General features: G+C 38.8%; 1 protein-coding gene across 1 annotated transcript in view; it reads left to right on the top strand.

Moving 5' to 3' along the window:
* ATP10D (ATPase phospholipid transporting 10D (putative)) overlaps nucleotides 1–13,918 on the top strand; it is a 48,199-nt gene that overhangs the window by 8,407 nt on the left and 25,874 nt on the right. Inside the window, exons 3-10 of the mRNA XM_009484358.2 lie at nucleotides 133–337; nucleotides 3,511–3,596; nucleotides 4,692–4,798; nucleotides 5,535–5,666; nucleotides 6,502–6,629; nucleotides 6,776–7,028; nucleotides 10,847–11,082; nucleotides 11,756–11,944. Of these exons, the coding sequence (XP_009482633.2) occupies nucleotides 133–337; nucleotides 3,511–3,596; nucleotides 4,692–4,798; nucleotides 5,535–5,666; nucleotides 6,502–6,629; nucleotides 6,776–7,028; nucleotides 10,847–11,082; nucleotides 11,756–11,944 (1,336 nt within the window). The remainder of the gene's footprint in view (nucleotides 1–132; nucleotides 338–3,510; nucleotides 3,597–4,691; nucleotides 4,799–5,534; nucleotides 5,667–6,501; nucleotides 6,630–6,775; nucleotides 7,029–10,846; nucleotides 11,083–11,755; nucleotides 11,945–13,918) is intronic.

Below are 13,918 nucleotides of genomic sequence, written 5' to 3'. Positions count from 1 at the left end.
AGCTAATAGACTAAAAGGTTTTTTTAATGACTTGGAGGCATAAATTAACTATTATTTTCTAGTTACAGGGTGTTTCTCCGAGCTTTCAGTTTATGCATTTGTAAAAAATTACTGTTTTTATATGTATTTCAGGAAGGAGAAGAAATATATAGATGAACGCTGGAAAAATGTCAATGTTGGGGACTTCATCCGGCTTTCACGCAATGAAATCATTCCTGCTGACATGGTGCTGTTATATTCTAGTGACCTGGATGGGATCTGTTACATTGAAACAGCAGGCCTTGATGGAGAAACCAATCTAAAGCAGAGGCAGGTGGTGAGAGGATATTCAGAGCAGGTGATAATTGTGCATTTCTAGTGGTGTAAGACAGTTGACATATAGATGGTCAACAAAAAAAACCCCAAACAACCCAGCCTTCTATATTGCCTAATTCTTGATAGCTCAGCAGTCCCCATCTAAAAACAAAATAACTAGGTAACATAGTTCTAATTTGTTGCTTGAGTTATTTTGGAGCAAATCTTTGTGTGTTCACTTAAACCAGAGAAAGGGATACCTATTTCAAGTAATGCAAGCCAGTAAAAATAACTATTCAGTTGAATGTCAAGAAGTCATTTATGGTACATATCATGTCATGGGTGAGAAATTGGAATTTTTTAGAAGGGAGTTCTGTGCTGTATAAAGACCTAGAGAGAGGAGCAGATATTATCTTCTCTCTTTCACTGTTTTTTCATATTGAAAATGTATTTTTACCTCCATACAATACTTTGTATTATACCTAGCAGACAAAATGCTGGAGGCTGGCACAAAGATGATGTCAAATGAGCAAAGAATCCTGGCATTTCTGCAGTCTTCAGCACACCTGGTACTGAGTTCTGCTGCTGAAACACCGTGCTGAAAACAGCAGGGAGACTCAGTGCTGTCCATAACAACATTGTTTCTCTCTGTTTCCAGAAAACTTACACCAAAATGCTAGGAAGAGTCATACTGTCCAGAAAAAGTGACAATTCCTTCACCATTCAAGACTGTTCATTTTTGTCCTCAAATACAAAGGAAAAAAACCATAGTCATTGTAGAGTCTTCTCAATGTCAGGACTGCATGGTTTCTGAACGTAGGGCCATGGTCAACTTCACAGACCTTTAGTGCCCCGTCAGCTGAGTTTCAGCCCGAGGCTTTGTCCCTATAAAGTCAGGCTGGATAAGACTCTGGCAGTGCTGTGTAAGAGACTGACTGTCTGACTTCTCCATTTCTTAAGCTCAGAAGAATAGGAATAAACTACATCAAATTAAAGAACATCTGAAGACAAGGACTAAAAAGACTTAACCTGTTTGCAAGGGTGTTATGTCCTGCTTCTTTGTGACTGAGCAAGTAGAAACACAATGAAAAAGGTTGTCAGTGGGGCACCTGGTTCTTGCACTTGGGATTCCTTTAAGAGAACGCAAGGCAAAATTAAAGCATGAAACAGGAGCTGAAACTCTTGTAGTCAAATTAGTTTTTGGCAACTTAAGAGTAGCATATTTTTTGTTTGTTTGTTTAATGCTTAAATGACAACAGGAAAGAAATTGGGAAAGTAACTTGAGGCTTCTTAGGTAACAGCAGGTAACAAGGCAGAGAACACAGTGTCTCCAACCATCTTGGCATTCATAGAGAAATACACAAAGCAGCTGAGGACCTGCTCCCTGAGGATAATGAACTATTTAGTGAACAAACTGACAGTGCTCTCCTGCTTTCAAGATACTCGAATGTTGCTTCCCATTAAGAAGGGATTAATCTCCTTTTCCTTCCACACCTCATAGGGGTTGCTGAACCAAGCACAGGTTCACTGCGGTGGAGAAGCTAATATGCCATTAGCACTAAGTCACTGTAAGCAGTGAATGTTTCCTGTTATGTCATAAGAGAGGCCACAGGACTGTACTGGGCAGTTCCTTCTCAGCCTGTGTGGTCAGTGACTGAATCCAGTCTCTGTTTTATACTGGCAGAGTGTAGACATAACTTCTGTGCCCGCTATAGGTTACACCCTGAGTTTCTGTGGTTGCTATTTCAAGGTATATTGCAAGAAGCTCCTACTAACACCTTCACTGCTATTACAAACTGTTTGACCAAGTCAAATGGTTTAGTTCTCTATCAAAAATAAGGTGCTTTCACCAGAGATATATCTGAAGACAGTTTCCAGGCTGTAGAAGAGAAGAATCGACTGCTTTGGCTATTTTGCTTCTTTCTGGGGGTAGTTCTTAATCTCTTTGTGCTCTTTTTTATGTAATCATTGTACAATGTGAAGTGCTTGAAAAGCGTGAACCAATTATACTGTCTAACATTTTACAGAAATTTTGTACTTCCTGTACAAATAAACATGAGAAAGGTCAGTGGAGAGAGAGGTCTTTCGTAGTTAATTAAATTTACAGAAAGACTGGAGGTATCTGTCTATCTAAGGCTGTGTTCATATTGACTTCAGGTTAATACAGTGCAACAAATCAATACAGCAAAACATAGCAAAACATTTTCTTTAATCACGCCAACAAAATACATGTTAATAATATTATGTCCTCTGAGTTTCAAATTCTCCTTACAGGATTGTGTTTTAACCTCACAGTTGCTATTCTGTCAGTGTGAAGTCACCCAGTTGTGGGAGTGCAGCCTTCTCAGAGGCCTGTAATTATGTAGAAGATGTATTCAGTTACATCTCTGAAATACGGATTTATCCTTGGAGTTTGAAACCTTAAATTGGTCATTCTTTTTTTCTAAAGAGCAGAACAAATGACTTTCCAAAGAGTTAGTGGAAGGTACTCAGCTTGGAAACAGCTGATATATCGGAGGCTAGCAGCATATTCATATGGCATTAATTGAAATTAACTTGCAAGTGCAATTGCAGGTAATTCCAAAGATAAGGCCTTTTGGTTTTTCTCCTCTTGTCAGGTTTCATTCTTTATTAATAAAGGATATTTGTTTCGCTTGGCTTTTCTCTTCACTGAAGAGCTCACATGCTCTTTATTTGTAACAGGTACTTCTAGTCTTTCATAACGGCCCTTTCTTCAGTATTGGTAAGGCTCAAACATCATTAAAAAGTTCTACCTGCTTTCTTTGCATTAGCACAGATAGCTTCCTTGTCATGGTATCAGAAACAACAGCTGTTTGGAAGAAATTCTGCTCGCAGAGAAGACAGTGCTTCTTTTTTTTTTCCTTATCAGGAAGAAAACCTGTGGAAAATCTCTGCTTTTCAGATGTTCTTACTGCATTTCTTGTTCTTCCTCACTCTTCCACCCATTTTCTCCTCTCTGGTGTTCTCAAAATATCAGCAATTCAACTGATACTTACCAGGGTTTGATATTTACTAGGAAGTCCTTCTATGCTGTGTAAGTCTGATTTACACTGGGTAGCACATCATCAACACCAGCAACTTACAGTTTCAAAGCTAAATTGTTAGATAGTAATATCTGAACCTATGAATTTATGATGTTTTTAAGTTCCATCACATTTTGTCTGAGTTCTCTGGGTTTTTTTCCTATGGCTTTAGGTCTCTGAAATTGATCCAGAAAAATTTTCCAGTAGAATAGAGTGTGAAAGTCCTAACAACGACCTCAGTAGCTTCCGAGGCTTTGTGTAAGTAGGCTTGGTGGCTCTTTAAAGTATTGTCATTTGCTTTGGTGCTCTTACTAATTTTTAGAGAGCTTGTAATGTTTGCTTTAAAAAATAATGACCGTATGTATAGAAGTCAGTTTGCATCACTACATTTTTGAGTGCAGCCCAACAGATAGAGCTCCAGAAGGGCTTTCTGAGCAGCAGACTCGGAACTGGGAAGGCCCACTAGTGTGTTTTATTTTGTATTGAATATTTTCAACATCTTAGTTCAGGCTGTTTTGCAATTGTGTATTCCATATTTGAAATAGTTATTTTGAATCTGCTCTTAATAATGCGATATCTACAGTATTTGGTCTGGACCATGGCCTGATTGGACAAGCTGCATTGCTCAGAATTGGAAATGGGAAGGACTGGCTTCCTCTCCTACTCTCATTTGCGTAACTGTCAGTGACTTGATGAAACTCCTTTTGACCAACATGCCTATCTGTGTCTTTTCTTCTTAGAAATTTTATGATTTTATGATTTTCTGTAGATAGTAGGAAACCAAAATACTATTGCATGGGGTGACTGATTTTCATTTTTTGAGAGTTATAATATCTATATTCTTCCCTGTGGACACTGACACATTAGAAATACAAAAAGAAAAATAAATACATAAAAATCTTAGTGTCTGAGGGAACACCTTGACAAACAGTGGGCCTGCCTGCACTGAAAGTATGCCATAGGAGTAACCATGCTCACAGTATATTTAAAATGAGATTTTAGATTTTGTTCAAATTCTTTCTGATGTTGGCAATCCAAGTAGAAGTCGTAGGCTTTCAGACTACCAGTGTTTGTCTTGAGTTCTTTTCCATAGTGTTGCCTACTTCTTATATGCCAGCTGGCAAATGCTAGGCTTGTAAACACAAGAAAATTTTAATGCAGTGCCTACCTGCCTGGATTTTCAAAGGTGATCTGCATGTATGTTACCCCATTCTTTTGGAAGTCCTATCAGAAATATCAGAATGGCAGTCAGTGACTAGCAGCTTCTTTGGAAAATCTGCTCCCTAATGGTTTTGCAAAGCCTGACTGGCGCTTGCTGGAGTCCTACAGCTGAAGTATGTGCTTTTTTTTCAGTGAGCATTCAAACAAGGATCGAGTGGGCCTCAGCAAGGAAAACTTACTGCTCCGAGGATGCACAGTAAGAAACACAGAAGCTGTTGTAGGCATAGTGGTATATGCAGGTTAGTGAACCACCCTGGCTTCCACAGATTGCCTTGCAAATAACATAGAATTATGTGCCCTAAGAAAGAGTATTGTACAAAGGGGAATTAGGAGAGTAAAAGCTTGAATCTAGTAGAAGGCAGCTGTAGCTAGAAATGTTAAGAATGCATGTCTGGATTAAGTTTGTTTCTATTTTAACAATGTGAAGAACTGATATGTCTGATTATTCATGGGAGGCCAGTGCTGTTCCATGTGAGCAGGTCCTTGTCCTCAACTGTTAGTTGCGACAGTAAACCCAGATTTTGAAATGGACATGGAGATGTGTGGCTTGCTTATGATTTTTTTCTCATCCAAAAGTGAAGCTAGTGCTGTTCTTCAGTGTTCTGTATCAAAGGGCGGAAGTTTTTAAACTAATCAATATGATGTATCTAGCCAGATAGTTGTAATGCAGGTGCAGGATTTTGTAGAAAATACTAGAAATAATATAGAAAATGTCAAGAATAAGATTGTTTCTTTAGGAAGGAATATTATTGACAGTATAAAAAATGTGTACATGACAGATTTTGGTTTAGCTTGTTCATTTTTCTCTAGGGCAGAATTCATATATTGTAGGAGCAGTTAGTTTGCTCATACTTACAATCTCCATTCAAATATTAGTTAACAGAAATGTCCCATTTCCCAGAGCTTTAGAAACATAAAGCACTTGTGGTTCTGATACCTGCTGTTAGAGAATTTCAACGTGTGTTGTGGTTACAGGTCATGAAACCAAAGCCATGCTGAATAACAGTGGCCCTCATTACAAGCACAGTAAATTGGAAAGAAGGGTGAACACTGATATTCTTTGGTGTGTTCTGCTTCTAATTTTGATGTGTTTAACCGGTGCAATAGGTAAGTGAGAATCAGCAGACTCCTGCTATTTTCCTCTCTCAGCCTGCAACGGTTAGTGTTTTATTTTGGGGCTGATTTATTTTAACAGCCAATCTCAGAAACTGCCTTTATCCATGTGTAATTCCCTAGCAGTTGGGGATGCTGCCAGGTTTTAGTTCATGTTGTCATGTTTAATCTGGAGTGTGGTCAAGAAGTATGTTACTAGTGCGAGTTCTTAGGTCTGGAACCTGTTTCTCTGATTCATTTCTCTTTTCTCTCACTAATTGCTCTGCAAAACTCCTACTTTCTCTTAGGATTTTTCAGGTAACGTGAGATGCATGTACAGCATTGTGGGGAGAGGCCTAGTGTGACTAGAGTTGTAAGGACTTGATATTTTAGGGATTGATTAAGTAGTGAGCTTGAGTAAATCTAAGCAGACTAACTTTTATGACAAGTCAAAAAGGTGTTTAAAACATGTTTAAAAAAACTTCTTCAGACTACACTTAATAATGATGACATGGTGTTCACAGGTTAACTAAAACCTGGACAAGCAAGGATAATACAGTTAATTACAACAGGTTTTTGGGGGGGGGAGTGTTTATCAAGTGTAGTTAGTATTCCTTTAGCTCTGAGATAAGCTGTATAGATGTGCTGTTGATAGAAATGCATGTAAGGTATTTATTTATGTGTGCATTGATAATTAATTTTAATGGGGTCCTGTTGAGGAAAAGCTCAGATAAAATTGTAGTTTAAAAGCTTAGAAAGAACTGCAGAGTATAACAGCTAATGACATGACCCTGAACTGTAATACAGTTTACATACAACTGACTCACTTTATCTTGTTCTTGTTTTCAAGGCCATGGAATTTGGTTAAGTAGGTATTCGGAAATACCTTTTTTTAACATCCCTGAGCCAGATGGGAAATCGATTCCTCCAACGTTAGCAGGGTTCAATATGTTCTGGACAATGATCATTTTATTACAGGTAACTTTGGTCTGCTTCGAACCTGGGTCGTATTCTGATCTAATTTATATCCTTGAAGTAACTCTTCGGCTTCAGTAGAGCTACTTCATGTTTGTAACTGGCCAAAGAGTTTGGTTTTATTTAATTCCCATGTTTTATTTTGGTAGGTCTTGATCCCAATTTCTCTCTATGTTTCAATTGAAATTGTCAAATTGGGACAAATTTATTTAATACAGAATGACATTGATTTTTACCATGAGAAAACAGACTCAACAATTCAGTGTCGAGCACTGAATATTGCTGAAGACCTTGGCCAGATTCAATATATCTTCTCTGACAAGACTGGAACCCTTACTGAAAATAAGATGGTTTTTCGGAGATGCAGCATTGCAGGACAGGAGTATTGCCATGAGGAAAATGGTAAGACACTAAACACACAATGGGTCATTTTTCTCTTCTCAGAGAAGCTGAAAGTTTTGATAGGGGTCCGGTGGACTTCATGAGGTTTGTGTGGCAATACACACTCACAGAAGGTATGAATTCACATTGATCCTACTAATAGCCATGCATCTTTCCCCATTATTTGGGTCCCTTCATGTTTGGTGTGTTAAGAGATTTGAAGGCTTTATGTAAGGTGCTACTTTGCAGCTAATTAAGTTCCAACATATTTGATGCCACAAACAAAATATTCTTTACTCGCTCTGGAATAAGTCATGCCTACTGTGTTCTGCTTCTCTCCTTGCAATAAAACCCAGAACATTGGAAAATTGCCCATCTAGTCTTTCCTCTCTTCCCCCTCTGCCCCCCAACTAGAGTGCCAGTGCTTACCTAGCATTTTAGGGTTCAAACATCCTGTTGACTGCCATAGCAGTATACCAGCTTTATGTGGTATATCTTAAGGCTGTGATTTGACATACTGTTGCCCTTGATGATACTGTAACCCAATGAAATACATGCTGAAGTCAGAGCCTTAACAGTAACTTTAAGGTACAAGTCAAGCAGATGTGTGTACCTCTGTATGTTAAGGCTGCAGAGATGCATCTTTAAGGTGCAAAGATGGACCTCTATCAAAAATAATGGCTGTTGTATTCTTACTTATATCTTACACACCTGTTTATTGTTAGCCAAAAAGTCAACAAGCAGTGTTACTGGGTAGTTGCTACCTCATTGTCAAACAGTGTAGCATCTTTCAATATACATTTCATGAGAGCCTACTTGAAGCCTTATGGGAGCCAGGAGAAGATACAACTCCAGACACAAGAGAAAATTGGGCAGTGGCATGAAGTCTTTGATTCAATTAGCTATTTTATTAATTAGGTAAAACCACAAAGTTTTTATTACCATTACTGTATGTAAGTACTAGTGGCTACAGACATTTGCTATTTTGCTGGTGGGCAATGCAAGTATTCCATATGATATCAAAGGCGAGGTGCTGACAGGTGGACATGTGAAGCACAGCTGTGTATTAACCCCCTCTTCGTGGTTTTGCTGCCAGATAGAGCTGCTCACAACTTGTGAGCAAAAGGCACACCCTGCTGGCCGCAGCAATGAATCAGTTCAGCCCTTCTTTTGTTGTGTCACAGGAGGAGATGGTTACAAACTGTTTTTACAGTAATTTCTGCACATATTTTGAAAATTTTATTGTGTGGCTGTCCAGGTGCTTATTTGGCTTTGCATAATTATACTGGGAAGGATGACAACAGCAGAGTGCAAAGAAATGTTTTTTAAGTTTTGAACTTGGTGAATGAACAATTTAAATAGGAAGTAGAATATATTTTCAGAGCATTTTCCAAAGGAAGGAAAAGGATTTCAGAAGAGATAAAACAAAGAGTAGCGCGAATGGTGTAGCTGTGGCTGATCCAGGCCTCATTGTGCTGGGGAAAGTATGTCTACCACTTACTTCTGCTAGTATTTCACTTAGAGTTATCTTCCAAAAAGATTAGTGTGTTAATTATGTTTATAATTATTTCCTGTTATGCCCTGTCTTTTACCTGGAGGGTAAACACATGCTTCTTCCTAACAAATCTAGAAATTAGGTGAGCCCTGAAAATCGTTTGAAAAATGTTGGACGTCCTGTGTTTTAGTCCTGTTTTACATTTGTTCAGTTGCACAGAGCTCTTATTTGCAAGGCTCCTGCTATGTATAGTAGGAGTTGCAGTACAAGACAGTACAGTCTTTTGCATACAAGCCACGTAGTCTGTACATATATTTCTGTATTTATATCTGTATTGCCCAGGGTAAAGGGATGTGACTGTGATTCAATATAATCCTCCATATAGGTGCCCCCGTGCAGTGTTCTCTCTAAAGTAATGTGTGCCTCTTGGACCATGGCAGCAGAGCAGTGTGGTGTTACAAGAGATGCCACGTATGTTACTTCAGTCACAGCATGCAGGCTTCTCAACAGCCTGGAAGCATAGTGGAATGGGCATATGTTGTCCAAACCTGCCTCTGCCAACACATACTAAGTCACTATTGCTGCTTTCTGGTGAAAGGTATCAATACCACATGTGGGGTATTATATTTGGTAGTTGTGGAGAGCCACAGTTTGTTACGTTTCCACCTATCTTTTTTTTTTTAAAGAACTATTTTATTAAATTCATGTTGACATCAGAGAGATGGCCTGCCAAAGGTGTAAGCTCTGGTCTCCCTGCTTTCCTTGGACTCATCAGAATGGCAGAATGTGGGACAGGAGGTGTTCATTGTGTTCCAGAAAGAGAAGACAACAGGAAAGAAGGAGAACTTAACAGACTAGCAGATCTGGTGGCTCATTTCCTGAACATAGCTAAGCTCCTGTGCTTTGGCTAGGAGGAAAAAGACTCACAAATGACATAATAAACCTATTCCCATCTCATTTTGAGCACCAGGGCTGGGGACTCTGAACTGTGGTTAGGTTTCCCATTCACATAAAACAGAATAATATCCCACTTTTCACTTCTTTCCTGTACATTATCTGCCACTTTAAATAAGAAAAAAATAGGGAACTAGAGGTGTGGCAGGAGATGTCTGTGTTAATACTGTTTTTTTTCCTAGGATGCCATTGTTTGTTTTCACACTTTAATGAAATAAATAGGCAATGCACAGCTCTCAGAACAGTTTTTCCATGCTGTCAGTGGATACAGACATTGAATTGCAGGTGTATGCTCATTGCATGCTATTTTCACAGTGGCAGGTAAAAACGTGAAAGCTGAATAGTGTACAGTGATCCAGAGCTGTCTGGATTGAGATTGCAGCCTCTAGCATGTGGTCAAACACTGTCCCAGAACTCCAGTGTAAACACTTGGGTATGTTCTTAACAAGTGCATGATACCATAGGTGTGTTTCCATTTGCTACAGAGGTTCTTTACACCACTGATCGTCCTAGCTAGATTTGTTGGGCACAGAACTGCATTTATATCTTTGGTGCAAAGGTGTTAGACATGTCAATACAAATTTTTGTTACTGATACCTGCTTTTCAGTTAAATACTCAGAAAATGTGTATGTGTGTGTGAGGGGGTGTCCAATACAGAAATTATAAGAAATGCAGTTTCAGTGAGTTTCTGCTAGAAGCTGTACTTGTCAAACCACTGGAATACAATCCTGATCCATCATAAAATAATTAGGCTAGAAAACATATCAGGAGGTGATCTGGTCCTGTTTCTCTGGCCTAAGGCAGAGTTGTTGCTATCCTTGTTTATGAATATTTTTTTGTTTCTTCAGGACCTCCAGTGATGACCAATTCACTGCTTTCACAGGCATTCTGTTCTAGTATGTCATGTCTTCTCTGACAAAGTTTTGCTGATACCTAGCCTGAGTCTGTCTTGCCACAATATAGGACCATTGTGTGTGTCTTCTATTACCCACAGTGTGCACAGAAAACAGGCTGTTTCCTCTCTCCATGCAATTGCCCTTCATATACTTGAAGACTGTTATTTGGCTCCCATCAATGTGCCCTTCTGGAGGCTGTGTAACTCCAGCTTATTTTACTGTTTCTGTGCAGTTCATGTGGTCTAGAACCGTGATCATTCTTGCTCCATCTTCTGGATTCACTCCAGTAGAGTAGTGCTCTTGAAGTGCAGTGTCCCAAACACAAAGCCAGTGTGATGGCTTGTTATGGGTTTTATTTTTCATAAATGGTGGATTATTCTTAACTATATACTAAATACCTTACATTAAAATTTTGTTTCCTGAACCTCCAGGCAGTGTTTTAGACAAGTTTCTTTTTGCTCATGGAACAATAATTTTGTTTTCCTTTCCACAGCAAAGAGGTTGGAATCCTATCAAGAGATGGATTCAGAGGATGAGGATTCAGCTGATCATCATTGTGGCTCTTCGACCCATATATCAAAATGGCAGGGGCACAACTGCGGAGCTGTGAATGAACCTTTGAACAGAAAGTCTTTGAATCAGTTGTCTGGTAGTTACCCTGCATTAGAAAGGGAAGATGGAACAGGTCGTGTTCCCCACTCAGGACACGTTGCTTTCAGCAGCCCCATTGTAAGTAAAAGCTGTTGGTTTTGATGCTAAATTTCTGAAATAACTCGTGAAGGACTATCTTTTTACCCCCATTTGATCAGAGTGCTTGTCATTTAAGAAATCCTTTCTCTCTTCCATCAAAACCAGAGCCTCCGGTCATTGCTTGGCTGCATCCAATTTGCAGCTGAGATTGCAGATGTTTGTTGGGTGAGGAAGGTGGGTGCTTTGGTTCTTGCTGCTGTAAGTCTGTGATCGCTTCAGCTAAAATGACCAGCTTCATCTTAGTAACAGTTTGTTCTTTTGTGTTAAGAGGTTTCTAGCATTTTCTTTTGTTTTTAATAGGAAATATGTAGATGACCAATGTTTATTGGAGGTTACGAGAGGTAAAAACTGTTTCTGTACCTGAAGGTGTCTAAATAGCATTCATCATATTTAATCTCTGTTGAAGTGTCTGTGAACTAAGGCTGTACTGTTTACCTGTCTGAGCATGAAGTTTGCTATTTTCAATGGGCTAGCACAAAGCAGTGAAGACACCAGGGTGTTCCGCTATTTCCTAGTATAACCAGCTCAGCATCTGACAGGAAGGAAGTTGTATGAGCTTCTACACTTCATTCATCTGTAATTGATTTAACCTCCAGAGATTGAGATTAAGTTTATATTCTAATGGACAGTTTTTTGTTCATTTCAACAATAGGAAACGGATGTTGTACCAGACACACAACTGCTGGAGAAGTTCAGTCAAATTTCTTTTCATTCCTCTCAACAATCAGAAGAAGCCAGCAGCAACTTATCTTTGGAGACAATGTACATCACTGACTTCTTTCTTGCTCTGGCAATCTGTAATACTGTTGTAGTTTCAGTCCCCAATCAGCCACGTCGGAAGGTAAGAAGGCCTTATTTTTAGCTATTTGGCCATATTCATAAATAAATGACCTCCCTTTGGTTTGATTACAAAAGGAAAAAACAATTAACTGACATTTAAAAAATTATCCTGTTCTCCTCTATTGGTTTGTCCTGTTAGAAAGAAGGGAATTACTGTAAACCCATGGAGTGCAATGAGTTAATGTGTAATGTAATGCTGGTAATGTTTTTCCGATGCAGAAAAATTTGGCTTCAGTATTTTTGCTTCTGTGTGTAGACCGTTCGTAAGTTTTACAAGACAAATTTTGAGATTAAATTGCGATTGCGATTTTTTCTATATTCTAGTTATTTTTTTTCCAGATATGTGCATAGCTTCCTTTAAGAGTACCCTAACACACAGGTTACCTTTACAAATAGGTTATTGCTGGCTGAAAGATAAAAATAATCTCAGAAGACTCCCAAAATATTGGAACTGAGAATGCTCTTACCTGTTCCCTGACTATTCAAATAGAGTTTCAGCAAAAGTATGGAAGATCAAGTTTCATATGTATAATAATCTGAAAAAAAAAAATGCTTTGCAGTATGACATAAAGTGGTCTCACCTTGAATGCTCAGTGCATTTGCTAGACGGTCCTGGTTTAATGGTCCTGGAGTGTGTTTCAGTCTTCCTGAGACCACTTGTTATTTTCAGAGCATGCAACCTAACATTTATTTAAAGATACTACTATCTTTGTCAGATCTTTTTTTTTTTTTTTTTCAGGATGGGATTTTCATAACCCCATCTTTTACAAACTTTGACTGTGTTGCAGGATAATTTCCAAGTCCAGCTTTGATTTCCTTCCCCCCATCCCCTGGTGATTTCCATTTGTTGACTTTGTCTTTTGAAAAAAATGTTTATGACATGTGCAGGACTAGATTTTGGTGTCCATCTAGGCAGTGAACCTCCAACCATGGCTGGAGACATTCCCAAAAGGTATCCTGTGGAGTATAAAGTACCTCCTATGTATAAATAAGCCTGGTATTTTAGTGTGCTTCCAGGCATTCCCAGAAGGCACAGTAGGCAGCCTACAGGTCCATGTGTGGATGGGACAGCTGTAGTTAGTTACTAATCAGCCATTCCTTAAAGGTGATGTAGAAGAATATACAGGCGAGATTCTTGGTTTTTTGAGAATGATCTTTCTGGATGACTTGCTAGCAGGGGAGATCATCTCCAGGTCGCTAGTAGGTAGGTTGGGAGGGGCAGTGTGGCATGAGGTTTCTGAGTTCACAATTAGGGAATGACACGAAAGAGTTAGAGGCAGTGAAAGGTTTCAATGTTGCCTTAGGCAGAGGCAATGAAAGGATGTTCCTAGTCTCTATTTCCATGATGCTGAATGGAGGCACATTACAACTTGTGTGCAATTGCGATAGAACTGAAGCCAGAGCCTGTCCTTACTTTATGTTTTTCAGTGGCAAAGGAGAACATGCTTCCTGGTGATAACTCATTCTTAACTCTTCACCAGTAATGAGAAATGAATGTCAGCCTTGCATGCCTTGTTCCTTCTTTGTAAGCTATTAGCTGCCTAGCTGTTCTGAATAACAGTAAGCCAATTATTTTGTAACATTGATGAGAGGGGAATGGTCTTTTGTTTTAAATTCAGACATTAAAAAAGTATTGATAGGGTACCCTGTTTTTAACAGTACTTGTAGCTAGTTACTGTGAGAGGTACGGAGTTGGTTTATTCTTCACAAGTATCTTGCTAATTCAGAACAAGAATTAAAGTGTTCAGTTCCATTTGCCACAGTTTTTAAAAGTTGTAATGTCATACTTTTTCATTACTGAAACAGTTCTAAAGAGAAGTATTACTTGGAGTCATGAATCAAACTTGGAATGCATACAGTTTTCAGATCTGAAGTATTTTTACAATTCTTTTGGTTTGAATAATGAAGCTCTTAAAGAAGCTGTTCCGTGTACTCATAGGGTAATATGTTTGATTGAGCTGGCCATCTTTAATAC

The sequence above is a fragment of the Pelecanus crispus genome, chromosome 4, assembly GCF_030463565.1.
Source record: "Pelecanus crispus isolate bPelCri1 chromosome 4, bPelCri1.pri, whole genome shotgun sequence".
NCBI lineage: Eukaryota > Metazoa > Chordata > Aves > Pelecaniformes > Pelecanidae > Pelecanus > Pelecanus crispus.
This window is presented reverse-complemented; position numbering and strand designations above follow the sequence as displayed.